Here is a 27,610-nt window from a genome sequence, read left to right as displayed (position 1 = left end):
ATACAGTACAGTATGTTTACACACGAACTAGGGAGAGGAAGTGGATTTCTCCTTCGGGGTATATGCTGGGTGAGCCACACGCCGGTAGCGTTGGAACGAAGCACTACAGCAACGTCCTGTCCTCAAAAAAAGGTGCACACAATACAAAATCAAATTTACAGCAATGTCCGGATATTTTTCGACATCCCGAAAAAAATGTTTGTATGCACCGTTATTTGTAACTCGAATGTTTGTAAGTACGGTAATTTGAGCGATGGGAAATTGCAAACTCAAAGATGGACTTATTTTTTCTAGTGTATGTAGCGTTTGTCACAAAGATTTGAAGGTTTTGATTTATTGATGTGGGTATGCCTCGACTCCATCTGTGAGAGGGAAACTCCTGGGCCTGCTGTATAATTTAGATGTTAAAAGCATGTCAACTCAATTACACGCGCTTTACGAGAAATTTGATGCAACATCCTGCCATCCGAAGAAGATCCCTTTAAGTACACACTTTTTCTAAAGCTAATGTATGACAAATTGGCTTGCAGGTTTTATAATAACTGGAAAAAAATGTATTTTTGTATGGCTCAAGTTAACTATACTCGTATTTAATTGTACTGTATTCTTGTTAACAGTAATTACTGTACCATTCTTTAAATTAAGATAGCATTTAAAATTAGATTTGGTTACTTTACAGATGTAGAAATATAAAACTGCTAAAACCCAGGTAAAATGATAATGAAATAATAATTAATAATGTAGCAGTGTGGGCAATGTGTATTAATACTATCAGTTTATGATTTCACCACTAGATGCTGCTATATGGTGTAGTTCAGAAAATAATGCTAACTACGGAAACTCAAAGTAACCAAAACGCACCATTTGTAATGATTTTTTTAGAAGAAGAAGAAGAATAGAAGAAGAACCCAGCCTTATTAAGGTTTTTGGGTACCTGTAGCAGCAAGATGGCAGACAATTATGTCATTTCACTTTAAGATAGGCCCATGATGTCACGAAACAGGTCGGGAAGCAGGAAGTTGGAACTCATTTGCGTAGACGATCTGTCACTTTAATTGAGAAAGAAAAGTTGTCCAACACACAAACGGACCAAAAACAAAACAAAGCAGGCTCAAATGCAGGCAAAACTACAGACTAGGCATTTAACGGGATTAAACGGAACTTGCAGGAATCTCTCAGAATGTTACACCGAAACGCAACAAAGTCCAACAAGCACAACAAGAATAAACAGGTATCAAACAGGCATGAACACGTTTTCAACAAGGGTAAACAAGGATCTGGCAAAGGGCAGTTCCAAAAGGCACCCATAGGAGTAATCAGGAAATGCAGGTCTGCCGGTGTCAAGGGGCGGGGCCAGCTGGGCGCCATGACAGCCGTGCAGGACATGACACATGTTATGTAAATTGAATGGTAATTTTTCTACCCACAAAAGCTTGGTTACATGATAGTTTGAATATTTTTACCTACTAATTAAATCAACATTGTTTTTTTAAATAAATTAAGTTGTTTACCACTAGGAGGCGCTAAATGATACTATGATTGATTGTTCTGTGGTTTTTAAATGGTAGTCAGCAAACACAACTGTAGCGCTTGGCTTTAGCGACATCACGTGGACATGTTTAAAACTGCAGGTCATCGTTTGACCAAACAATGCGACTCTTTTACTCTTTCGCTTCTCTCAGCGATGTCTCGATTAAATCTGTTGGCTGGCTTGATCCAGCCCCGTGGGCAGAATGTTTGACACCCCTGCCCTAAACGAAACATTGGAACTCTTTAATCATCATAAATAGGACAAAGACAAAAGGCTACAAACATTGACTGTTAAATAAGAAGCAAGTTGAAAAATGAATTCATGTTTCAGACATTTTATTGACATTTTTCATTAACAGTACTGGCCCAAAAAAAAGAACACATTGTAATTCAAATGATATCATGGCATTGAAATGGTTTTGAGTGGGACAATCAAATTCTGACAATGCATGTTGCTGAAAGTATTCCCTTAGAGGCAAAAAGTCAGCTTGAAAAAAATAAGGTTATAATGCCATAAAGAGCTAACAGTGTACTTTACTTGTCATTCGTTCAGAAGGAGCACTAGAAGAAGAAAGGTTCTGCACATGCACTTGATGTTATGTTTCCAGGCAGCAGGAAGGGAGTTTTTTTCATCTCATCTCATCTCATCAGCCGTACCGCTTATCCTCATTAGGGTCGCGGGGGGGGCTGGAGCCCATCCCAGCCATCTCCGGGCAGTGGGCAGGGGAGTTTTTTTATTTTTTTATATTGTGAGAGCAAGGTTATGAAAGACTAAAACTGCCAAAAATGAAACATAAATACATGAATGAAATAATTGAAAAATTAAAAACAACAAAATAAATAGGAATTTTTAAATTAAATTAAAAATTAATGAAATAAAAACAACAATACATGACTAAATACCATTACTTTCGGATTAAAAACCACTTATGTTTTTGCTACATTTTAAACACTGTGACTTTAAAGACTGTGGCATATTATTTTGTTATTTTTGTGGCGGCACCGAGAAACACGGCGAGCTGCTCTTTTCCACAATGCTAAGTACAAAACAATAGGCTGAAATCTGGACGCATTAGTGATGCCCATCGAGAGAAATTAGTCCATGTTTTTTAAGCATTATTTATATAATAATGACACAGTTTGGTGTGGTTCATGTAACCAATGGTGCATTGAACATGTTTTACCATTCCATGTGAAAATTGAGATAACAAACTTTCTGAATGTTTTATATCCTTAATAGTTTCCAAGATATTCACTATCATTAATATTTACGATATTTCAACTCCTCAATTTATACATCTGAATTAAACAGCAATGGAAGTTATGTATTAAAAATGCTACACTTCTCTTTCCATATCATTAGCGTCAATGTCAGGTTGTTGAAGTTCCCTTTAACCCTCGAGGAACAATGACAAGCGAATGAAATTTGGTCCGTTCCAGTGGCAACTATCAATGACAACAACACAGAAGAAACATGCCTGTGTTGCAATCTGGCACTATTCTCCACAGTTTATACTGGGCTCGCATTTTTGCCATACAGTTTTCTTTTTTTGCAGGGATAAATATGTGCTCGTCTTTGTAATTGCAATTTTAAATGGTCACAGAATCTGTAAAAATGTGGAGCAAAACTGAAAACTGCACAGCTGAAAACAGCGTCAGGTGTGTGGGGCAACTCCAAATCCTTCACGTGGGGTCCAGAGGCTTAAAATGTACAAAATGGACGTGAATTAGCTCGTTTGAATGTGTGATTAAGCCTGCGGCTTAAAATCCGGTGCAACTTGTTCGAGGACAAAATTGAGTTTGGTTCTTCAATTTGAGCATGCGGCATTCAATCAAGTAAATGATTTTGCGTAAAAAGAAATACAGAAATTAAAATAATAATGAGTTTAAAAATAACTGAAAGAAACAAAAAAAAAGTAAAGACTTTGGTGCAATTACATATCAATCAGAAAATATAAGGGTCCACTACCACAATAACTGTTCTCACCATGCAGACGCTGTTAGCAGGAATTGCTAATCGAATAAGGGACTGTGAATTGAGTTAAACTACTAGCCTATTGGTTGATCCACATTTAAGTGCAAGATCTACCTGATATCCCTGTCCACCACCACAGCGGCAGTAAATCGTCTCAAAACAATAAAGTTATACGTAAAGTATTCTCAAGGATCTTAGTTTTCAAGTAGATATTGCGTATAGGGCTATACTGGATCAATATGCCAACTTTTTGACACAAAAACATGGATAAATGATCTTGTTTGAACCTCAAAGTACCAAACTTTTACCAAGACGGACATCTAATACGATCGTTGGAGCGTTTTTTTTTCATGGAGTCTCACTTCCAGTTTTAAGGGGCAAAAAGCGGTAGTCTGACACGTAAAGCGGTAGTGTTTGCAGGTATGCCGAATTACAATTGCTTGATAACGGTCGTGCGAGATTCAGTGGTTCCACTCAGGTTATGTGATGCTAAAACGTTCCCCAGAACCTTCAAATTTCTAAAATGATGTTAGACACCTTTAAGCTTGAAATACTATAGTTTGTTCGTTATTGCACTAAATGCCAATCACACTCTAAAGCGGTGGTCTCCATTTATTGAGGACTAATGGATGTAGGTTCGATGTGAGATTGCGCTACGTTGTACTTTGATGAAAAAGTTCCACTACGTATTATCAAATATATTTTTTACATTTTATTTTCATACACAAAATAATAATATGATAATATGCCAACGTTTATAATAAAATAAATCAGTTGAGACCTCTATAATGAAGAAGCCCTCAATGTAATCAACGTTCATTTTCTTCCATGCTAAATAACCACCAAAATACAATAATTTCTTAGTTTATTTTAGCATTCCAGTGTGCATCATGTCCAGAAACAGCTCTTTTCAAAGTAATTGATTTTGTGGGATATTTCCGAATAAGTGATTTGTTGCAGCATCCCGTAACACCACCAAAAAGGACACTGTGTAATATTTGACCACTAGATGTCACTGTGTTGTGTAGTGCAACCACAAACTACCGATACTATTATGTAGTAAACGGAAGAGTTTAAACTACTGAGATTCAAAGTGACCAAACCACACCATTTTTCTTTACAATTTTTTTTTGCCCATCCCTTCACAAGATTTTTGTGGGTTACGGTGGGAGCAAGATGGCCGACAATTATGTCAGCTCCATTTAGGTGAGGCTCATTTCATGTCAAATATATACAATATCTCAACAGGCCTTTTTATAAAATGCATGTTTATTTTAGTGTTCATTGTCAACTGCCCTCACCTGCGCTCACTGTTTCAGCCCTAGATGCCACTCGTTCCCCAATTGGTCATCCTATTATTTGGGCACGCAATTCTCGTTCACTTCTTGTCAGTCCGTCAGCGAACCTCCGCACATGCAAGGCGAGCATTTTTGACTCTGGCTCCTGTTCTGTTCCCGACCTGTTCCTGTATCCTGTTCAATTTTGTCCCTTATTTCCTGTATCGATCCCCTGTCCCTGGCCTCCCGATCGTGTCCGATTACCTGACTGGTTCCCTCTCCGACCTCGTTCTGTCTCCCGTCCTGCCTGCCCGACTCGTTCTAATCGTCGACCACGCTTCGTTCTCCCCGTCCGGCTACCCGACTTGTTCCGATCTCTGACCACACTCCGTCTCCCGACTTGTTCCGATCTCTGACCACGCTCCGCCTCATGTCCAGGCTACCCTACTTGTTCCGATCTCTGACCACACTCCGTCTCCCGACTTGTTCCGATCTCCGACCACGCTCCGCCTCCCGTCCAGGCTACCCGACTTGTTCCGATCTCCGACTACGCTCCGTTCTCCCGTCCCGGCTGCCTGACTTGTTCCGATCTCCGACCACGCTCCGTTCTCCAGTCCCGCCTACCCGACTTGTTCGGATCTCCGAACACGCTTCGTTCGCGAGTGCTTTCCGCTCCTCCTGCCCAGCGAGCACCAAATCTCTGTCTTTTTCCTCTCGCCCTGACTTCCCCGATCCCTCAATAAAGCATTATGTTTACGTTACGCTTTTGAGTTCACTGCTTGTACTGTTTTTTTTACTACTCTGAGGCGCTAAAAATACATTAATGTCCATTTAAATCTTGTTAATTAGCATGAGCACAACATGGTAGTATGGAACAAAAACACAGTCATACTTGGTGGAATCATGGACTTAGAGGTCAATCAAGCAACAAGCGGATAGTTAATCCGAGTAAAGACTGCCTCCTCATTCGAATAACATTTCCTGTTCTCAACGCGTCTGCAGCATGAGAAACTATAAATGTATTTGTTTAATTTTACTGATTGATATTCAATTGCCTTCATCTAGTTACTTTTGTACTTATATCCACATTGATTTTTTTAATCATGTTTTCAATGCCGCTACTTTTTTCTGCATTCTTTCGAATATTTATTCATTTATCTAGTTTTTTTTATATATAATTTTGTATATTCTTTCAATTATTTTTATTTAACTCATTCAGTGCCAGAAGTTTCTGTCAAATGGGAAGTACCAGTACCAGCCAAATTTTGCTATTTTGATTCATTTTTGAAGGAGATTGAGCTCTATAGCTATATATATAAGCATAGGACATAGCAAGGCTTGAAGACTCATCTTTCATTTGAATGAAGTATGCTTCTAGCCTTTACCATTGTGTAGTAAACAACGATTAAGCATTACTAAGTTTCATGAAAATATTTGTTTCCATGAAAACTTCTGATAAAAACGGACATTTGTGAAAGGTTGTATTTCAAGCAGAAATTTCGCTTTGGTGCATTTTTATAGATTTGAGATACCTCCTCTTTCCAAACAATGTTTTCCATAAACACAATGGCTATTTGCTTGCAAAATAACATTTTATTGCAAAAACACTGAACTTATGCATGAACAATGCATGAAAGACGAAAGAACTTTTCAGCTCCCCATGTTTCCGGTGAAGCTATCACATGCTTTAGGTTACCATAGCAACGCGAACGTGCAGGAAATGGACTTAATCATCTCCTTTAAAAAGAATAAAGCTTTGAAGCGTAAACTATCTGTACTTATATTTTCACTCTTCTCATCAGACTGCGTGTACTCGGCATGTGAGCCATATGGTGCATACAGGCACTGAGTGTTTTGAAGAAGATCTGATCAATCCCATTCCTGCCATGAAGTAGTTATTTTTCATACTGAAATCCTTCCCAGAAGCTTGAGACTTACTGATTAGCAACACCAAAGCCTTCATAACATTATTTTAAATAATACAAAAAAAAGGAGGGGCAGCGCGGCGGCGCAGTGTTTAGCGCGTGTGCGGCACGGTACTGAGGTCATGAGATTGAACCGCCTGTGTTGAGTTTGCATGTTCTCCCCGTGCTTGCGTGGGTTTCCACCGAAGTTCTCCGGTTTCTTCCCCTATTCCAAAAGCATGCATGTTAGGTTAATTGGCCAGTCCAAATTGTGAATGAGCGAGCGAATCGTCTCTCTCTTTGTGTCCGGCGACTGTCTGGCAACCGGATCAGGGTGTCCCCTTCCCACTGCCCGAAGAAAGCTGGGATGGGCTCCAGCACCCCCGTGACCCTACTGAGGATAAGCGGTTCAGATAATGGATGGATGGATCAAAAAAAGAAGAAAAAGCGTTTTTGTGTTTTGGCACCCAGGAACAATGCTTCTGAAAACGTATGTTTATCTTATGGCACTGAATGAGTTTTGATTTTAAAATGTACATTTTCATATCCATATTTAATTATTATTATTCTTAATTCATTAATGTTTTTATCTTAGCAGTTTTGTTCCTCCGCACAGGGTAGCAGACACTATGACGTACAAGAAGAACAGAGCAGCGATCATTGAAGAGGTTCCCTGCACAGGACAATCTCCAGCTCCCCGCGGTAGAGCTTCCCTCCGTCAGAAAGGCTCATGATGCTCTGCTTGTAGCCAGTAAGGTTCTTCAAGTCTGCCTCCTGCAGGACAACAGGACCTATGAGAGCTCATGTATAAACCAATTCATCAAAGTGGAAGAAGTATCCTATTTCAAGAAAAACATACCGTATTTTCCTCACCAGATTATGAGGCGAATGAAATTGAAACTACTAATGAGACCCATGTATTAGCAGTGAGAGCACTGATACAGTACCATTAGACTACCAGGGATACGGACGACAAATGAAATGGCATTAGAGCTTAATCTATCATCACATTATTTTTACTTTTGGTATTTGCAGAGTGCATTCTTATAGGTCTTTCAATTTCTTTAGCTGTCAATCAATTTACCAATTCCAAGATGGGGAAATGACTTAACCATATTCCCAGAACAAAATGACCCAAATTTGGGGAAATGCGTTCAAAATATCAAACCAATAACAACCACTTATCGGTGTAAAATACTAAATAGAATACATTTTACTTATAATGTGGTGAAGAAAAGGGGATTTCTAATTCACGCCCATCTCCAGTGTTTACAAATCCGGTTTCATGTATTATCACACTTTATAGTTGTGAATACTACTCAAGGATTTCTGAACTTACTTTGTATACTCGGTGATTGACTTCTAACACATGAACAAACTCAAACAACTTTAGTAGCCCTTTGCTTCTGTCAACAAAACAATCCTTGTCAGTAAATAGACCTTGAACATAAGTAAATGATAACATTTTTTTATAAATTACATATCAATGGAAAAAATATCAGCCTTAATAAGTAACGAATTAGCCAATTTTAGAATAATATGGTACATGTATATCAAAGTACAGCGGCACGGCAGCTGAGTGGTTAGCGCGTCTGCGGCATAGTTCTGAGGTCATGGGATCAAATCCAGCTTCCAGCTATCCGGTGCGAAGTTTGCATGTTCTCCCCGTGCTTGTGTGTGTGTTTTCTCCGGGCACTCCGGTTTCCTCCCACATTCCAAAAACATGCATGTCAGGTTAATTAGCCGGTTCAAAATGTCCCTATGTATGAATGAGCGAGTGAGCTGTCTCTCTGTGTGCCCTGCGATTGGCTGGCAACCAGTTAAGGGTGTCCCCTGCTCACTGCCAGAAGATAGCTGGAATGGGCTCCGGCACCCACGCCACCGTAGTGAAGATAATCTGTGCAGACAATTGATCGATGGATGTAAATCAAAGCACTTAATTTAAATTTGACAACTTGAATCTTCCGGCGACCTTAGTATGGATACATGTTTCGGATTATGATTGAATAGAGGACCAGGAATCTGACTGCTCACGAGCCCTTACTCAATATTACTGCTCATGTGTTTTGGCAATGTATAAATAAGGTTCTTTTTCAGTCTGGGAATCCAACTTCTGCCTTAAATATCATTGGCACGGTTCAATGCATGATAGGTCTATCTCCCAGTTGTCCCCTATGGTGCCTCGTCGGGGGCTCCTCACCACCTCCGCACTTCAGGGTGCTGTGCCGGGTGCTCTCCTCGGTTCACTGAGGGGGCGCAGCTACAGGGGGAACTGCCTGACTGGCAGGGGTGGAGGTTGCCCTCCCTATGCCCAGCAAAGAGAGACCCCGCTGATCACTCATCTTCTTCACATGCTTTTTATTTACATAGGAACTACACACAGCCCTTAGAGGGAACACAAGCGGGTTGGGTGCTGAGGGCACGCCTGGGTGGGGCTGGCACGGGGTAGGAGGAAAGAAGTTGCGGACGGTGGGTTTTTTAGGGGGTCAGCCATGTGGGCGGTGCTTTTGAAAGTCTGAGGTCCCCTGCGTTGGGTTGTTGGTTGGTAGAGTTGCCCCCTTTCTGGTCCTTGGCAACAGCTTTTCTCATCCTTTATTAGGGGTTTCTTGCACGATCGGTTCTTCGACAACATCAGCACCTTCCATAACGTGGGAGTGCTCTAGCTTAATTTTTACTTGGCCCTTCCATCCGTTTGACTTTTACGCCCCTGATTCTGTTGTAGTTGCTGGTGTCTGTACCCTGCCTCAGTTAATTTAATTCTCATTCTTCTTTTAGTTTTTGAAGATAAGTACTGATCTAGGTAAAAAAAAAAGCCACAGGTGAAGGAACAAGAACTTGCAAACAGGGGAAAGACCTCATGCATGCTGGAACCACCACCTCAGCCCCCAATCTTTTGTGTCCTTTTCAGAACGCGGAGTTGATGGGGATAGAGTCAAGGTGTATTTCTCTGCTACACTGCTTCGGAGAAGAACGTCTTTGGGCCTCGCCCCAAAACATACGCAGACGAACATGGCAGATAGGGAGAAAAACATTTATTTATCTGGTTAGCTGCTACTCGTGCACTCTTTGCACTATTGTATAATACTATAATTAGTACTTTAATACTCCAACTCAATACAACATTTTATTTATATCTGTACATTCAAGGAAACTGTGCGGGTCAGATGTATCGACATTTCGTTCTGTATACACGTGTGCTAGAACGACAATAAAGTATATCTGAATCTGAATCTGAATCTGAAGAGTTGACACAGCGTTTTCTCATTCGTCTCTTGGAGGCATCAGCTTTTATCCCCTCCACTTCACGTCAGAATTATCACGTGTGTTTTTTTTCCCAGAGTGGTGCGTCCTCTTTCGATTCTCCAAAATTACGCCATTTCCCCGAAGATAGTTGGAGAAGTCGTCTTGACCCAGCCAACTTTCTGTCCATTTCGCAACCCCAGATGTTTTCCCTCAAGCCGCAGTGTTTTTCTCGATGACGTTGCTTATCTCAAACACCCAGCGAGCTCCGCCGGCAGCCCGACGCCGACGCCCACGTTTAAGATGACCCATGCTAATTTATCCACAACGACATCTGTCACTCTTGTGGTTTCCTGACTACATGAGTCTGCTCGGATTCGAAAATATGCAGCACGGGACAAAGTTCTATGAAGATATATAATGATATATGCACCCACACTCATGCGCACAAACACACCCTTTAAAAATCAGATCAGCTAATTCAATCCATTTTAACGCTTCACTCCTCACTTATTAGAAGCCAGACATGGCAAAACCAGATATGGATCATATGGAAATAATATTGATATGATAGTTAAAAGTTAAAGTTAAAAATCTATTTTTACTATGAATTATAAAGATGGTCAAACTTTTGTATTCCATGGATGAAAATCTGTGAAATCCGTCATTAAATCCCGAAAAATTGTGTTGGACTCCCTGAGCTGCCACATGAATTTACTTTTTGAAAATCTTAATCTTCTTCTAACCAGATAACCTACTCAACTGATGTTACACGGGCACATATCTCTTTCTAAAATAAAGACGAGTATGTTTTTATTCACTGTGGCCCAACATTAAGGCACCTGCTATTGGACTTTCTGCTGTGATGGTCTTCAACAAACATCACGTCTTACCGTCTTGTTTGTCAGGCAAAGGTCTCGAAGAAGAGCATCCAACTCCTGCTCGTCAATGTAGCCATTCTCATCCTGGAACAAGGCACCACAAAGACATCTTAACCTATATTTTCAAAAAACAAATTGTGCTCAAATAACATAGAGTCATGAGAATTCAGGCCACATTGTGAGCACTCGGCCATTGTTACATGCCACTCAATACATTAGCCAGCTCTGTAGCCTAGATGGTAGGGCGCCCGCTCTGAGACTGGGAGGTCGTTGGTTCAAGCCTCAGCCGGGTCATACCTAAGACTTACAACATTGGTACTCACTGCCTCCCTGCTTGGCGCTCGGCATTACGGGTTGGAATTGGGGGGTTTGATCACCTAATGACTCCCAACACAGTTGGGTCTAAAATGGCGGCACCCTGTTTGGCTGCGGCTGCATCGGCTCGCTACAGTTCAACTGTACGGGCCAGGTGTATCGACATTTCGTTCTGCGTGCATGGTTACAAAAAATGACAATAAAAGTAAATTCTATTCTATTCTAATTCTATTATTCAGCCATCCTGCTGCGAGACTTGTTAAGATAGTGCAGCAAATAGTTTAGATATGACTACCATCTATCACAGGCAGTCAGATAGGTTACCCTAAATGTGAAAAATGCCCCCAAAAAGCTGACTTAGCAATTCTGGTTTTGTTGACCTAGCATTTTTCCCAGAAAACATTCTACTCTCAAAAGCCAGAACAACTGTTTTTCGACTCCCAGGCTCTAGTTTTCTTTTGTTTTCTCTTTGGATTCTTTGCATTTGAGGTGGATCTTTTTCCAACAAAATATATGTAGACGCGTAAATACTGTATTTGGGCTGTTCGTACCCTTGTTTCAGGATTTAAGTACGTAGTTTTACTCTGCGTTTTTCAATCTCATTCCCAGGTACAGCTAGTTTTTCCTATGTAAAGTTGAACAAGTACATTCAATAAAATTCTACCAAAAAAAAAAAAGAAAACACGCGTAGAAGTTAGAAATACGTATATATTTATTTATATACTGCATATTCCTTTTTCTTGAAATATTTATGACTTCAGCTCTTTTTTGTCTTTATGGTTTATTTTGGTCATATTGTGATTAGCAGTGTCTGAAACTCATGACAAAAAGTTGCCGGACAGCAGGGCAGACAACTCTGAAAAGTTGCCTGCCCAGCCATAAAGTTGCATGCCTCATTTTTCCCAACTTGAAACACAATAAGACAACTAATCGCAAAAAAATAACAAAAACATTGTTGCAAAGTATTAAGGATTGATAATCAGACTATACAACAGAACAACACTTTAAAATTAAGTTTATTATAAATCTACTTATAACATTCATTGCATGTATATGACATCGCTGTTTTCCGTCTGCCATCAGTATGTACCTGTATTTACTCATCTTCATCCATGCAATGTTTGCGTTGCGGCGTCTGCTACCAGCCACGTGAACTCCTCTTTCCACGAAGCTTTTAATGTATGTTTACGTTTTGTAGCGTCATTAAATTCGTTAGCTTCTTTTGAATACTTCATCTGGAGAAGAGGTTTTGCTTTGATTCCTAACCACTTCTCCTTTTTTCTTGTGTTCTCTATGCGTCTACTTTGGAAAAAGATATGCAAATGCACGACCCTATTACGCTCGGGAGAGTCTGAAAGCACAAAGTTATTCAATGCAAGCTTCTGAATGGCTGCAGGGTATGCAAATTGACAAACGAACTGAAATTTCCAAACCGAACTAAGATTTTGAAATCAAAATAAAGCTTACGTTTGATTTGGGATAAAAACAACAAAAAAAACAAAAAAGATGTATTTTTTTTTTCCCAGGCTGAGATGTTTTGTAAGTTAACGCCCGACGTAAAAGATGCACGCCCCCGGCATCCGGGCAGAGGTTATTTCAGATACTGTATTTTTCTTTTAATGCATATTTAAAACATTCAATTTAATTGCAAGGCTACACATGTCAACTTGTAAACCAATCAAATCTAAACTCTTTTAATATCCCGAGCTAAAAATAAAATCAATCTAAATGTCCACAGTACCTTATCGTAGTATGTAAAGATTGCATTGAACTGCTCACTGGTCAGCTTGACACCCTTAAAAATATAAAAACAAGATGAAAATAATTAAACTAATCAACATGTTTTTTTATGTCTCACCTGGAATCTGAGCAAGAAATTCTCCTGGACAGGTAAAAGCCTGGTGGAATGATAAATTAAATCAAATGAGTTACCGTTTGTATCAAAATATAGACAATGAGTTTCCAACGAAGAGAACAAGGAAGATGAATTTGTACATTACCTTGCCATCTCAGACAGGCCCAGTTTTCCATCTCCGTTGGAATCAAACATCCCGAGCTACAAAAAGAAGCGGTGGCACCTTACTCATAGGCTAATGCACTCGCTATGATTTTCAAGTAGAGGTGTCGGACAATAGATAGCAGGTAAGTTGAACTTTTTTCAATTTGCAGCTAGAACTGGGCACAAAAGGTCAATAAATCGGTTCCTTTGAAGTTAGTGGAGTGAAGACCAGAGAGAATTGGGGCCCAAATTTAAGTATGGTGGATGGTACAACAATAAAGCTGAACACAGTAATCCCTACCTGTATTGTGGTTTACTTTTCGCAGTTTTGATAGTTAGTACCGTAAATTCCGGACTATATTATATTTAACCCTGCGGCTTATTATTCAGTGTCGAGCCAATTTATGTAATTTTTCTAACAGCCGCCCGCGGCGCTCGAGTGTTGCTACCATTAACTGCCCTGTCACAGGCACCGTTTGGGACGAAAGCTATATTATTATTATTAAAGCTTTGAAAACTCTCTCGGTGTACTGTCTTTCTTTGTAAATATGTGTAACCCATGTATAATATGTATTTGCAACTGTAGATTTTTGTAATGTATTTATTTGTATTTATTTTAGACACTTATTCTGATATGTTTTGCACGGCTAAATAAAAAAGGAGGGGCGGAACAAACGCGGGGTGCCGAGTTTAAGAGGGGGCCGCTAAAGGTGAGGGACGGACAAGGAAATAAGAGGGGGTAAAAAGTTGGTTAAAGAAAAAGGAGTTGCGTGAGTAAATGTGTTCATCTGATATATTTTTACCTTTACCTTATCTTTGGAAATATACACTTTTTTCCTTGGATCACTTTCAACGGGACACGGACTCTGCAGATCTGCATCAAACCTTAAGTACAGGTATCATTTTCCGTTCAACTTGCCGGCTGTGATTTTTAGACTGTGGACTTTAATGAAGGACATTTAGTTTCAATCGTGGGACTTGAAGTCGTGTTTGGGTTAATTTTGTGTTTGTGTTACATGTTTAAATGTAGGCGCATGTGGCTTATATACAGGTGCGGCTTGTGTATGTACAAATTCGGTTTTCCTTTTAAAATGTGGTGGGTGCGGCTCATAATCAGGTGCGCTCTATAGTCCGGAATTTACGGTACATTTTTATTGTGCATTTCGTTCTGCATTATAATTGGCTGAACGATTGCACCCCTGCCCCTTTCCTGCCTGTGTCTGCCTGTGCGTCAATAACATTGCTGTCTTAATTGTACACGTACATAAAACAGCTTGAACAACCTATGTGCAAATATTTTTCAATGTCGGGATTCTCTAAAAGCCATCATGTCAACAAAACGCTATGGACCCAAAAAAGCAACAAAATTCAGAGGAAATTGGATCTCTCGACACCCTAACGGAAAGTAATGCATTTTATATACCACATTTTTGTTTTCCCAATGACATCCACATGATGGCAACAATATACCATGTGAAGCAAAGTGGATACTTTTGAAACATTTAGAATTAATCTTTAATAGGGCCTGCCCAAAATGAAAATACAATATACTGTAAATTCCGGACTATAAGCGGCTACTTTTTTCCCAAATTTTCAACCCTGCGGCTTATTCAGAGATGCGGCCAATTTATGTAATTTTTTTTAACGAGCCGCCAGTGGCGCTCGAGTATGAGAGGTAAGATTGAGACCGGTGGAATATATGTGTCGAGGAAGATTACAATTTATGACCGTAAACATATCCTCATCGTACAAATTGCATGAAACAAGTCTCATGACGCAGCCACCATATTAAATGCAAACGGCACATTGTTGGGGTGTGCTGAAGTAAGCGAGCGAGGAACGACGTCATGATGATCAAATTTCTTTCCGATATTGAGAAAAACGCCTTATATTTCTTTACCAAGGAGGAAGAAGCGGATGGTCTGCCGTGATTCGATTACGGTATTTATTCCCTTAACAGACTAATTTGCTGGTATGCGAGCGTCTTGTTAGTAGCGTGAGGCTACCTCCCAAAGGCACGGTTTAGGATGAAAGTTATATTATTATTATTAAAGCTTTGGAAACTCTCTCGATGTACCGTCTTTCTTTGTAAATATGTGTAATATGTATTTGCAACTGTATATTTTTGTAATGTATTTATTTGTATTTATTTGAGACACTTATTCTGCAAAAGCAAATTAAAAAAGAGGGGCGGAGCAAACGCCAACGCCGATGGGAAAGTGGGGACCGGTAAAGGTGAGTTTTTGTGGACACGGCGGACAATAATGGATATGTATTTTTCCCACCCTTACCTTTGGAAATATACACCTTTTTTCCTTGGATTACTATCAACGGGCACCCAGAATCTGCAGGTCTGCAACAAATTTTAAGTACCTATATCATTTTGCGTTTATTTTGGCGGCTGTGATTTTTGGACTGTGTGCTTCAATAAAGGACATTTAGCCTTAATCGCGGGACTCGAAGTTTGGCTTGGATTAATTTTGTGTTTGTTTGATGTGGGTGCATGCGGCTTATATACAGGTGCGGCTTGTGTATGGACTAAGTCGGTTTTCCCCTTAAAATGGGTGCGGCTTATAATCAGGTGCGCTCTATAGTCCGGAATTTACGGTAATGATATTAGATCATCACACTAATGACCTTATAGGCCAAATCAACAGGGGAGTTACGAACATTAAATTAAAAGCTCAAGTTTAGTTGATTGATCCGTAAGCCACTCAAACAAGGGGAATTGTTATATTGGGCCTCTCGAATTTTAGATAGAAGACTCGGGAGTATCTGCTGGGTTGCTTTGACCGACCTTGCTTGGAAAAAAACACTCTTGCACACATTATCCAGTTTGAACCACTTAAGACCATTGAGTCTCACGTAGGCACATTAAAGGGGTCGTGTTGCCCCCCCTGCGGCCAAGACTGTATACGTCCTAGGCACTGTCTTATGCTGTAAAAGGCTCCACAGTTATATTCAATATTTCTGGCAACCAGTAAAAAAATAAGCGATAATTTGCAGTCTCTTATTTCTTATTTCTAGCATGGCAAGCATTTAAGAAAAAGAACCGGGCATAAGATTTCAGGCGAACCCTTCAGTGCAAAATTTTTGGCCCAAAATACCGTAAATTCCGGACTATAAGCCGCTACTTTTTCTCCAAACTTTCAACCCTGCGGCTTATTCAGTGATGCGGCCAATTTATTTAATTTTTCTAACGGCCGCCAGCGGCGCTCGAGTACAAAAGGTAAGATTTAGACTGCGACTTCTTAGCTTGTGCACAAATTAAATTAGCGTAGACATATCCTCATCATGAAAATTGCAAAAAGAAAGGCACATGACGCGACAGCAATCGAGCAGTCAGATATAGAAGGAAACAGAGCTACCGCACGTAAACTTTACTTTGCGAGCGTGATGCTAGCGTGTTTTTGAACAAGGAAGCGTGGGACGACGTTCATATGACAAAGTCTCTTTCCCATACTGAAGGAAGACGACTTTGGTGACATCAATTTTAAGAGGAAGAAACTTATTCTGATATATTTTGTACGAGCAAATGAGAAAGAAGGGGCGGGGCAAATGCGGGCTGACGGGAAGTGGATTAAAGGTGAGACGTGTTTGTGGACGCGGCCGACAATAGTGGATATTTTTTCCACCCTTACCTTTGGAAATATACACTTTTATCCTTGGATTACTTTCAACGGGCACCCGGACTCTGCAGGTCTGCATTAAATATTAAGTACCAGTATCATTTTCCGGTCATTTCGCCGGCTGGATTTTTTGAGCTGTATCGGGTATGTTCAAACCCCCCCAAAAAAATGTCATGTTTGTGTTGCGTTTCTTCAATGTGGGCGCATGCGGCTAATATAAAGGTGCGGCTTGTGTATGTACAAAATCGTTTTTCCTCCCGAAATGTGGTGGGTGCGGCTTATAATCAGGTGCGCTCTATGGTCCAGAATTTACGGTAATGTTTTCACTAAATTCAGGATCACATAGTAAGCTACATTTTCTGAATGTTGGTCAAATAATCGTACTTAATATAGCCAATCAATAATGCAAGATAGTAGCAAATTACCTCACAGAGGATAAGAAGGACAGTACTTATTTTTTGTTTGGAATTTTCTTTTCATGCCGCATTTTTGCTGTCCACAATATGGAGAAAAAATATCAGAAATATAGCAGATTGACAGAACGTCAATGCGCATTAGTCAATGTCTCCACCTAAAACAAACTGGGAAGCATGGTGCCCGCTATGCTCGTTACAGAAATTCATCGATTAGATCAGACTCTGAAGAAAGTCAGAAAAGTGCAAAGAAATGGTGATCGTCAGCGGATGCTTCGTGGAATTGTATCGGATCCGGGAAGCAACTTAGGCGGTGTCAGTAGAAAAGGCAAAAGCAAGTCCACCCTAATGCTACAACTAAGCTAACAACTTACTTAAGCCACCCCTGCCGAGCCGGTATCACACCAACGCCAGTGCCATTACCCATGGAACGGATGTCTTGGAGCTACAACTTGTTGGAAACAGCTGTATTTATTCAACGCAGAGGCCTGGCTAAACTTAAATACCGGATGCTAGCATGCAGCTAGTCAGCCGCTCTCTAAATCGCTTTCTTGGACTGAAAGGAGAAGCCCTCCAATATCGTATTCTTTTGTATGATGACAATAAAGACCATTCATTCAATTGCAATTCAGTGTTGTGTTTTTATTTGTAGATTAAAGTTGTCATGTCCTGCACGGTCGCCATGGCACCCAGCTGGTCCCGCCACTTGACACAGGCTGAGACACATTGGCTTGATTACGTGTGGGATACTTAAGCGCTCCTTTTGGGACTGCCCGTTGCAGACCATTGCTTAACTTGAGGAAAAACCTGTTCTTGCCCGTTTGTTTTAAATGCCTGGTTTATGATTTTGATTGCCTTTAAGCCTGTTTTGTGAGTATTACCTAGTTTTAATTTTTGATTGCCTATAAGCCTGTTTTGTTTTGTCTTTGGTCCCTGCGTGTTGGACAACTTTTATTTTCTAAATTAAAGTGACAGATCGTACATGCAAAATGAGTTCACACTTCCTGCCTCCTGGTCCGTTCCATGACAAAAGTTGTTATTTTGTTACAGTCGTATACTCTCAGTCAATATGGACGTAACCTCAAGGTAAGTTTGATCCTTAAATAATTTAACAAAGGTGCGACGCTAGTCAAGTCAAGTCATTTTTGCGGTTTTTCACTTTTTGCAGGTTTTCCACTCTAATATGTACGATAACCGAGGGATTACTGTACTTTTGTTTGTTAAACAAACGCACGAACCAGTGGATTAGGTTTGTTCTTTCAAGGTATAACAGAGTCTTCAATAAATAAATCAAAGTTGACTATTGCGGGTCCTTTTAGAAACGCAATCCCAGCGAAAAACAAGCGATTACTGTAATATCTTCTCCGACCTCTTTTCAAATGCAGCACTCCCCGAAGGAAAAAAAAAACACTTTAAGTGTTATACTGATGTTAAGCCATGTGTGATCAGCAACCTGCTTCACCAAATCAGGTCAGGCCACCTCTGGGCCTTCAAGAAATAGCAGATGTTAGCACATCTGGGTTGTAAACACACAACCTGCAGGACATGAGCTGCCCGGACCAATCGGGTGAAACATGGAGCCGCCTCCAAAGTAAAATGCAGAGAAAACACTTTTCATTACTTTCTTTTCTCGTTTTTTTTTTTTTTGGTAAATGTAAGAATCTCCTTACGATGGTCTGTGTGTACTCGTTAAGCTTCTGCTCATCATAGTGTCTGTTGGCTTTCTTCAAGAGGTCAGACAGGAAGCCCTGAACACACACACAAAACATATTTCATGATGCTGAATATGCATCAGGGTTTGTACACCTTTTTCCATGGCCAAATTTAAGCACTTTTAAAGACGTTCAAAGCCGATTTTCCAATGTATCCAGTACGATTAAAAGAAGAAATACAGTGTTTATTTCTGTATTTTGCAGAGCCACAAATATACATGAATCTCTTCACATATTGGTGTTCTGTAAAAATTACAGTAATATGTAGCTTGTATTCAGGGTTGGGTAGGGTTACTTTAACTGGATTACTTTCAATACTTTTGGATTACTCCAATACAAAATATTCTAATAAAAGACAAAAGAAACTAAATATGAATACAATTACTAAATTTTGTGCAGGCTTGGTGAGTAACAGAATACATGGAACGGCAAAAAATGATGTTGGCAAGCTCATCTCATCTCATCTCATTAGCTGCACCGCTTATCCTCAGTAGGGTCACGGGGGTGCTGGAGCCCATCCCAGCAATCATCGGGCAGTGGGCAGGGGACACCCTGAACTGGTTGCCAGCCAATCGCAGGAAACACAGGGACAGACAACTCACTCGCTCAGTCACACCTAGGGACCTGAAATGCATGTCTTTGGAATGTGGGAGGAAACCGGAGTGCCCGGAGGAAACCCACGCAAGCACGGGGAGAACATACAAACTCCGCACAGTAAGGCCGGTAGCTGGATTTGAACCCACGCAGGAGGTTCCCACGACCTCAGAACTGTGCCGCACATGCGCTAACCACTGCGCCGACGTGCTGCCCCATGTTGGCAAGCTGTTTGGATTTATTTTCATTTTGTTTCTGTCGCATTTTATGTTAGTTTTGCCGGAGATTAGAGAGATCAAAGCCAGGAAAGAAAGCTTACCACGTGTTGTGAGTCATAATTGTATTCATATCTAGTTTCTTTTGTCTTTTATTAGCATGTTTGGTATTGGAGTAATCCAAAAGTAATTGAAAATAATCCAGTTAAAGTAACCCTACCCAACCCTGCTTGTATTTTCAGTTGCAGGAAGTTTTTCCCATTACCATTTACTACTGGGATGCGCTACCTTAATTTTTTGCATGGCCCATAATAAATGTCCATAACTGATACGTAATCCTTGAACTAATACACATTTCAAGGTACCCTGTTTAGGCGTAGCATGGACCCGTCCTCTTGGGCGGTACCCCTAGGGGGCGACGATGCTTCATAGGACAATGCCATACAAACTATTGCCAGCTGCAGTTAATCAGGAGGGGAAAATAAATGCAATGGCAAAGCGAAGCCACCAGAGAGCAGTGTTGGTGTCGTTTTTAAGTAGACTTGTTGACAAATATGGCAACACTTTCTTGCATGTACAAGCATTTCACCCAAAAATCAAGAACATTTCAACCCTTGAAAAGCTAACATTTAAATTCAAGCATTTTCAAGGGTTTCGAGCACCTGTACAAACCCTGATGCATACAAGCCAAACTTTTGACATTAAAAAGTGGTAGATGTTATCACACACACATTTTGTATTTTATTGTGATTTTTTTGTTTTGTTTTATTTAAGATATGAGGGATAAGGGGAAGGAAAAGTGGAATACAACGATCAAGTCCAGGTAGGAAACATTTGCAAAATACGAAAATGCTGTTCAAGTGAGTGTCTGCCGTTGAAGCGCTAATAGAAGGTACATTGAACGGTTTAAATGTGTTATATTTTAAGACTTTTCCCAGTACAATCATCTTTATTAAGTACAAAATTATACAATCATCGATGTTTAGGTACATACTTAATGAATATTTTACATTTTTTCTTGTATGTATTTCTTTCAAAGCAGTTTTAGAAGGTCGCCTGTATGTGATGCAGGCTTATACGTGCGTGTACACAGTACTTGAAGTCATTTTAGTTTTGCTGGTCTTTAGAAAAAGGTGAATGTATTCTACTATATCTGCCTTGAGTTGCACTATCCTTTCATTGGATACATTTGAGAAGTGGACTTTTTTCTCAATTTGGGTCGTCATTAGGCTGGGTCCTAAAGTCTCACCAGTTGAGACCCAAGGATTTAAACAACAGGATGTGTTAACCAAGAGTGACTATGTATCAGACAGTGGATAAAATGACACACGTATTTTTAATGTGTATTTGTTTTGATATCAGCGATGATGATGACGTCTGAAAATGTAAAATAAAAACATGAAATAAATAAGTGAGCAACACAGTTGAAATTTGCATATAGATTGAAGAACTGGACTGGACTGCCAACACAGAAGCTCTATGTAGGAAAGGGCAAAGCCGACTTTACTTCCTCAGAAGGCTGGCCTCCTTCAACATCTGCAAAAAGCTCCTGAAAATATTCTATGAGACAGTAGTGGCAAGCGCCCTCTTCTATGCGGCAGCGTGTTGGGGAGGCAGCGTCAAGAAGAAGGATGTCTCTCGTCGCAATAAACTGGCTAGGAAAGCGAGCTCTGTTGTGGGCAAAGAGCTGGACAGCCTAACAACAGTAGCTGAGAGACGAGCACTGAAAAAGCTGAGGTCAATCATGGACAATCCATCGCATCCACTACACAGCATTATCTCCAGACAGAAGAGCAGTTTCAGCGACAGACTGCTGTCACTGTCTTGTACTACGGACAGACTGAAGAGATCTTTTCTTCCTCATGCCATGAGGCTCTTTAACTCCACCCGGCAGAGTCAAGGCCCACATTAAACCACACCACCTACATTTGATATTACCGAATCTTACTGCAATATGTATTTTGTGTAGCACTATTTAGTTACTCTATATAACACGCTACAGTGGGCATTTGCACGTCACACTGGGTATTTGTATATTGTATTCTTTTGGCTTTATTATTGTACTGTTCTCAGCTCAGGGATGCTGCTGGAAATGTGAAATGTGAATTTCCCTTCGGGGATGAATAAAGTATCTATCTATCTATCTATCTATCTATCTATCTATCTATCTATCTATCTATCTATCTATCTATCTATCTAAGAAAAATAGCCAATTGCAATGAAAATAGAATTCAAATGTTGTGTGATAGCTACTTGCCTCTGAGCTTATTTACATTTTTTTCTTTCTATAGGGATTGAAAAAGAAACTACATTTGCACCTCGATAATATGATTTCATAACAACATCTCATGAAACCGTGAGGTCACCCTGTTTAGTTCAACAGTCGGACAGGTTGCATAACAAATCTAACGAAATGGTTTCTGAAACCCTTTTTTACTGAAATGTCAGCCGAAAAATATCAGCCACGCTTAAATATACTGTATTGTTTCTCAGTTACTGTTGTATGGCCACTAATTCTAAATAAAGCTACATCCAAAAACCATCAACTTGAAAATTTTAATATGAATCCGAACCCAATTTTAACGCCTGATTACCCCTGAAATTACGATACATAAAAGTTGTACCCTTTCACTACTCATTTTGCTCATTATAAAGGGACACTTTGTAATATTTAACCACTAGATGTCACAAGAGCTATAAAGCATAAGGAAGAATACAAACTATTGACACTCAAAGTTACCCACCCTCACTATTTTTCAAAATGAACGAATTCCCTTTAGCACGGGAAGGAGATGAATTAAAAAACACAATGTCCATTCAGGGTTATTCTTAAAACTAATTCTCGAAATCCCAATTCCCCAAAAGGAGCAAAATTGTCTGATATGTCATATAATTTGTTTCAGTCTAGGAAATGCTTTTAACTAATACAAGAAATCCTCATGTTGTCATTTTTGCTGCGTTTGAGATCAGTTCGAAAATTGGATATTTCCCCTTCACTCGGTTACAGTTTTCTTCTCCTCCAGTCCATTTAATCGGTTTCGATAGCGTAAAAAATACGGAAATAAGCACACCAAAAAAGGCTTTATTTTTATATGTTTTCTCCTCATTGTTGTAAAAATAAGAGCAACATTATCTGCAATCAACTGTGTAAAAGAACTTTTAAACAACTACCATTTTAAATAAAATAATACAAAATACTGTATCACACAATATTTTTCTGCTATATAAGATAACTGTATATTTTAGAAATAAATTGTATTTTTTATTGGAAAGAAAAATTTCAATATATATATATTAAAAAAAGCAAACTACTTGGGGCGGCAGTAGCTCAGGAGGTAGAGCGCTCGTCTAGGGATCAAGGGATCCCAGTTCGAATCCCGGCTCGTCCGTGTTACATGTCGAAGTGTCCTTGGGTAAGACACTGAACCCCTAATACCCCCAATAAGCAGGTTAGCGCCTTACATGGCTGCAAGAACGCTATTGGGAAATGTGGAGCACATTGTAAAGCGCTTTGGGAAGTCATTGACTTGAAAAGCGCTATATAAATGCAGATCATTTCATTTTCATTTCATTTCACTAGAGCAAAATTAACTGGCATTGGAAGTCGGGAAACATTTATCACACACAATTGTTGAGCTGGATTTATTTTTATGTAGATATCCTCCCTATCTTATCCTCCATACTGTATACACCTGCATCTAAGCCAAATTTACACCTTAAAAAGAAAGTATTCAAATAATGGAGTACCTGAATGGAAAGGGGCGTGGTTTAAGCAGGATTAACCAACCACGGGAAGTCAATGAGGCAAACTTGAACACAGAATTTTTTATAAAAATGTGCTGAATTTTCATCCTTTTTATTAGTAAAATCATTTTTGCAACACACTAAGTCTAGAGGAAAAGAGAAAACCTCTAAGACAGGTCCTAGAAATGGAGGAGATATTTAAGCTGTCTGTAGCCCAGAGACAAAATGGATACAGAGTGTCTCGGCTAAGTGTTTGTTTGCGAGCTTTCAAGATTTCTCTTGACAAGAAATATAAAGGCCTTACTTCTTCCACAGGTTGGTGTACATATTTTCTTCTATTTATTGTATATGTCAGTTTTAAGCAGTTTTAAGGGGTTTGCTTTATCATAAAGGCAGTAGTTTGTAACTAGACAGTTTCTTTCAAAATGTTGCCCTACTTTTGGTGTCAGTATTCCAGGGGTAACTGTATTACTTTTTGAATTAAGTAACTCATAACCGTAACTTACATTTTCCTGTAAGATGCCCAACACCGGTAATTCATTCATTCTTTCATTCATCAACTGCACCGCTTATCCTCAGTAGGGTCGTGGGGGTGCTGGAGTCCATCCAAGTTATCTTCGGGCAGTGGGCAGGGGACACCCCGAACTGGTTGCCAGCCAATCGCAGGGGACACAGGGAAAGACAACTCGCTCGCTCATTCACACCTAGGGAAAATTTGGACCGGCTAATTAACCTACCATGTATTATTTTGGAATGTGGGAGGAAACCGGAGTGCCAGGAGTAAACCCATGCAAGCACAGGGAGAACATGTAAACTCCACACATAAAGGTTCGAACTCACAACCTTAGATCTGTGCCGCACACGCGCTAACCACTGCGCTGCCGTGCTGCCCAAACCAGTAATTCAATTGAAATCAAATTCAAACCTTTAATTCGTTGGCTTCAATGTAGCCACTGCGGTCTGTATCGTATCGACGCCAAGCCTGAAAAAACACAAACATAACACGAATCATTTTGACGAAACTTTTTCTTACAAGTTTAACCATCTTTGTTGAAACTTGGGCTGCAACAAAGAACTGTTTAAAATCGAATAAAATCTGTCAATGATTCGTTGTCAGGTGATTGATGCAGTATTGGCGTTAACGCAATAAAAATTTAAATGAATTTCGTTGTGACGATGAGGGGACAAGCTTGTAGTGCCACTTTGATCCAAAAAGGTTTTTATTAAAAAAGTATCTTATATATTTGCAGGTTTATAGCATACATTTGTGTGTATTTGACGAACACTTGGATTTTTTTATTGTTTTGTGTTATATCAAATGTCTTCCTTAGGGGCCGGTCACACAGCCGTTTGCGGCTGAATCACGGCCAGAAATTTCTGCCTGTGAGGCGGACACTATTGGACGCTTTGAGATCGCCATAGAGACGAGATACACGCGATCGGAAATTCGCGCGCAGGTGGCAGCGCGAAAAAGCTTAGCGCTGCTCAATTCTTTCGAGCGCGGGTACGCAGCCTTACACGGGCGTATCGAGGCTGAACCACGGCCAGGAATTTCTGGCCGTGAAGCAGACGCTGTTGGGCGCTGGTGGACGCTTTGACACCGCCATATAGACGAGATACAGCAGTGCTTTACTCGCGGTCGGAAATTCACACGCGGTTGGCCGCGCGAAAAAGTTTTGAGCTGCTCAAAACTTTGAGCACGTGTTAACCGCGGGGGGCACACGAGGTAATGACGCGGAAATGACGCGGAACGACGTGCTCTGGCCGCATCCAGGGCGTGGTTACACATGTGTAGGACGGGAAATTTCAGCGGGTCATCGTGGGTGGAGCATGGTAATAGCATGTTCTGCGCCTGTATCGCGGTGTTATTACGTGAAATTAGCGTGTTACGCATGTGACGGTCAAACGCCTTTCTCCGCTTATATACAGCGCGATTTGCCGAGCACACGTCAGTTGTGCTCGAGACGTCAAGGGGGTGAACATGGATCCCCGTCACCGTAGTGACCTTGTCTTAATCCATTTTTACTTCTTGACATTTCTTTTCTTTTAATAACAAGATAATAAAATAAAAACGAAAATCTATTACAATAATAACATACTGGCTTCTTCGGTGCCATAGCTTGAAATCTTGATCTTCACGGGACTGTGTCTTGAGCGGTTATGATTTCTACAGCCCGGTGATATGCCGAGAAATGCATCCCTGCCGAGATTTGCATCCCCTCGCTACTACAACCACTTTTACCTCGTTTTATCTCACTTTTATATCACTTCTAGGGAATGTAATGGCGAACATATAACCAAAACCACTTCGTCTTGCATTTGTTGGGAATGTAATACAACTTAAACCATTCCGTCTTTGTTTTTGTTGTGAACGTAATCGAACGGTAATGCACACCGTATATAAAATCCTCCCCCCCTCGCGTGAACGCGCATTCTGCTGCGCTTCCAACAAAAGCGGTCGTATTCTATATAAAACGCTTATTAAAACAATAAAGTGAGCTAATTATAACAATTGGGAGATCCTAGTCTATATAACGCGTTTATTTAAACAATAAAGTGCGATCGTATTCTACAAAATGCGTTTGTTAACGCGGATGAAAAAGTCACCAACGTCGATGCACGCTTCCAACAAAAGCGATCGCAGCAGAATGCGCGTTCACGCGAGGGGGTGGGGGGATGAGGGGTGTTGCGTAGGAGTCGGATTTGGGCTCAACACCGGCTCGGGAGCTTTTATACCCGTGGTCCACACGAGAAAATGACGCGGAAATGACGCGATGAGGAAGCGGAACAGTCGCCGGCGTCTGTTTTGGCATACCACCGATGAACAGCGGGTTGGCCAATTTTGCACATTTTCCATCGCGGGCAACCACGGGCAAAAAAAAAAACGCAAAATTTTAGCCGTGATTCAGCCGCAAACGGCTGTGTGACCGGCCCCTTAGTAGGCCTCATGGATATACAAACTTGTGTCTACAGAGGTTCTAAAAATCCACATCAATAAAACAGATCCATCCATCTATTATCTGCATCGCTTATCCTCAGTAGGGTCGCGGGGTGCTGGAGCCCAGCTATCTCTGGGTAGTGGGCAGGGGACACCCTGAACTGGTTGCCAGCAGCCGCAGGGAACACAGAGACAGACAACCATTTACTCGCTCATTCACTCCTAGGGACAATTTAGACCGGCTAATTAACCTATCATGCATTATTTTGGAATGTGCCCGGAGGAAACCCACGCAAGCACTGGGAGAACATGCAAACTCCACACATAGCTGGTAGCTGGATTTGATCCCGTGACCTCAGAACTGTGCCGCGGATGCGCTAACCCTTCAGCTGCCTTGTCACCCTTTAATAAGCTACAGTGCTGTGAAAATGTATTTCCCACCTTCCTGATTACTGTGTTTTTTGTTATTTATCACTCACTCAGGTTACAGCTCATGAATCGTGTTATCATATCAAACAGAAACAATACAGAATTCAGGAAAAGGAGAAGTACAAGAATTTAGTAAATAAGAAACATATTGATAATGATTTTATTTATCATATTTACGAGAAAAAAACAAATGTAACAGAATAATAAAGCGATAATAAAAAATGAGCAAAGAATCTGCCAATATTGAAACATTTCTTATGAATTATTTGCAGAATAATTGCTGAGTGTTGTAAACTGTTGCAGGGCGGCAGTGGCTCAGGAGGTAGAGCGATCAAGGGATCCCAGTTCGAATCCCGGCTCCTCCCTGTTAGATGTCGAAGTGTCCTTGGGTAAGACACTGAACCCCTAATACCCCCAATATGCAGGTTAGCGCCTTACATGGCTGCAAGGCCGCTATTGGGAAATGTGGAGCACATTGTAAAGCGCTTTGGGAAGTCATTGACTTGAAATGCGCTATATAAATGCAGATCATTTCATTTCATTTACCTGAGTAAGATGTAAGGAATAACGAATTAATCAATTTTAATTTTGTTTTTGCCCGTCTCTGCCGAGGTCCAGCTCATCTATGAAGAGTGGGATCACTCTCTACAACAAAAAACAATGGTGAACAGAAGATGAAGGTGCTGTATCTGAGTCAGATCATGAGGCTTCCCCTGCTACTTGTAACTTTGTAAACCAGTACTATTTGTTTCATGTGGGGGAGAAAACCCCTACCCAAAAAATGGCTTGGAGATGGGCGCCGTCACGCTGTACCT

The 27,610-nt window shown here is 40.5% G+C and overlaps 2 protein-coding genes across 2 annotated transcripts in view; both read right to left on the bottom strand.

Annotated features, from left to right (window-relative positions):
- The window catches only part of syt19 (synaptotagmin XIX), a 69,089-nt gene that overhangs the window by 26,530 nt on the left and 14,949 nt on the right, over window positions 1-27,610 (bottom strand). The window lies entirely within an intron of this gene.
- Window positions 6,356-27,610, bottom strand: part of calb2a (calbindin 2a) — a 47,398-nt gene continuing 26,143 nt past the window's right edge. The window contains exons 5-11 of the mRNA XM_088339674.1: window positions 24,354-24,410; window positions 18,834-18,911; window positions 13,123-13,178; window positions 12,981-13,020; window positions 12,864-12,917; window positions 10,820-10,891; window positions 6,356-7,460 (exon numbers count right to left, since the gene is read on the bottom strand). Coding sequence (XP_088195800.1) covers window positions 7,344-7,460; window positions 10,820-10,891; window positions 12,864-12,917; window positions 12,981-13,020; window positions 13,123-13,178; window positions 18,834-18,911; window positions 24,354-24,410 — 474 coding nt within the window. The 3' untranslated portion in view covers window positions 6,356-7,343. The remainder of the gene's footprint in view (window positions 7,461-10,819; window positions 10,892-12,863; window positions 12,918-12,980; window positions 13,021-13,122; window positions 13,179-18,833; window positions 18,912-24,353; window positions 24,411-27,610) is intronic.

Source organism: Urocampus carinirostris, chromosome 7 (assembly GCF_059441175.1).
Source record: "Urocampus carinirostris isolate Australia breed hairy pipefish chromosome 7, RoL_Ucar_1.0, whole genome shotgun sequence".
In the NCBI taxonomy this organism is placed as follows: domain Eukaryota; kingdom Metazoa; phylum Chordata; class Actinopteri; order Syngnathiformes; family Syngnathidae; genus Urocampus; species Urocampus carinirostris.
This window is presented reverse-complemented; position numbering and strand designations above follow the sequence as displayed.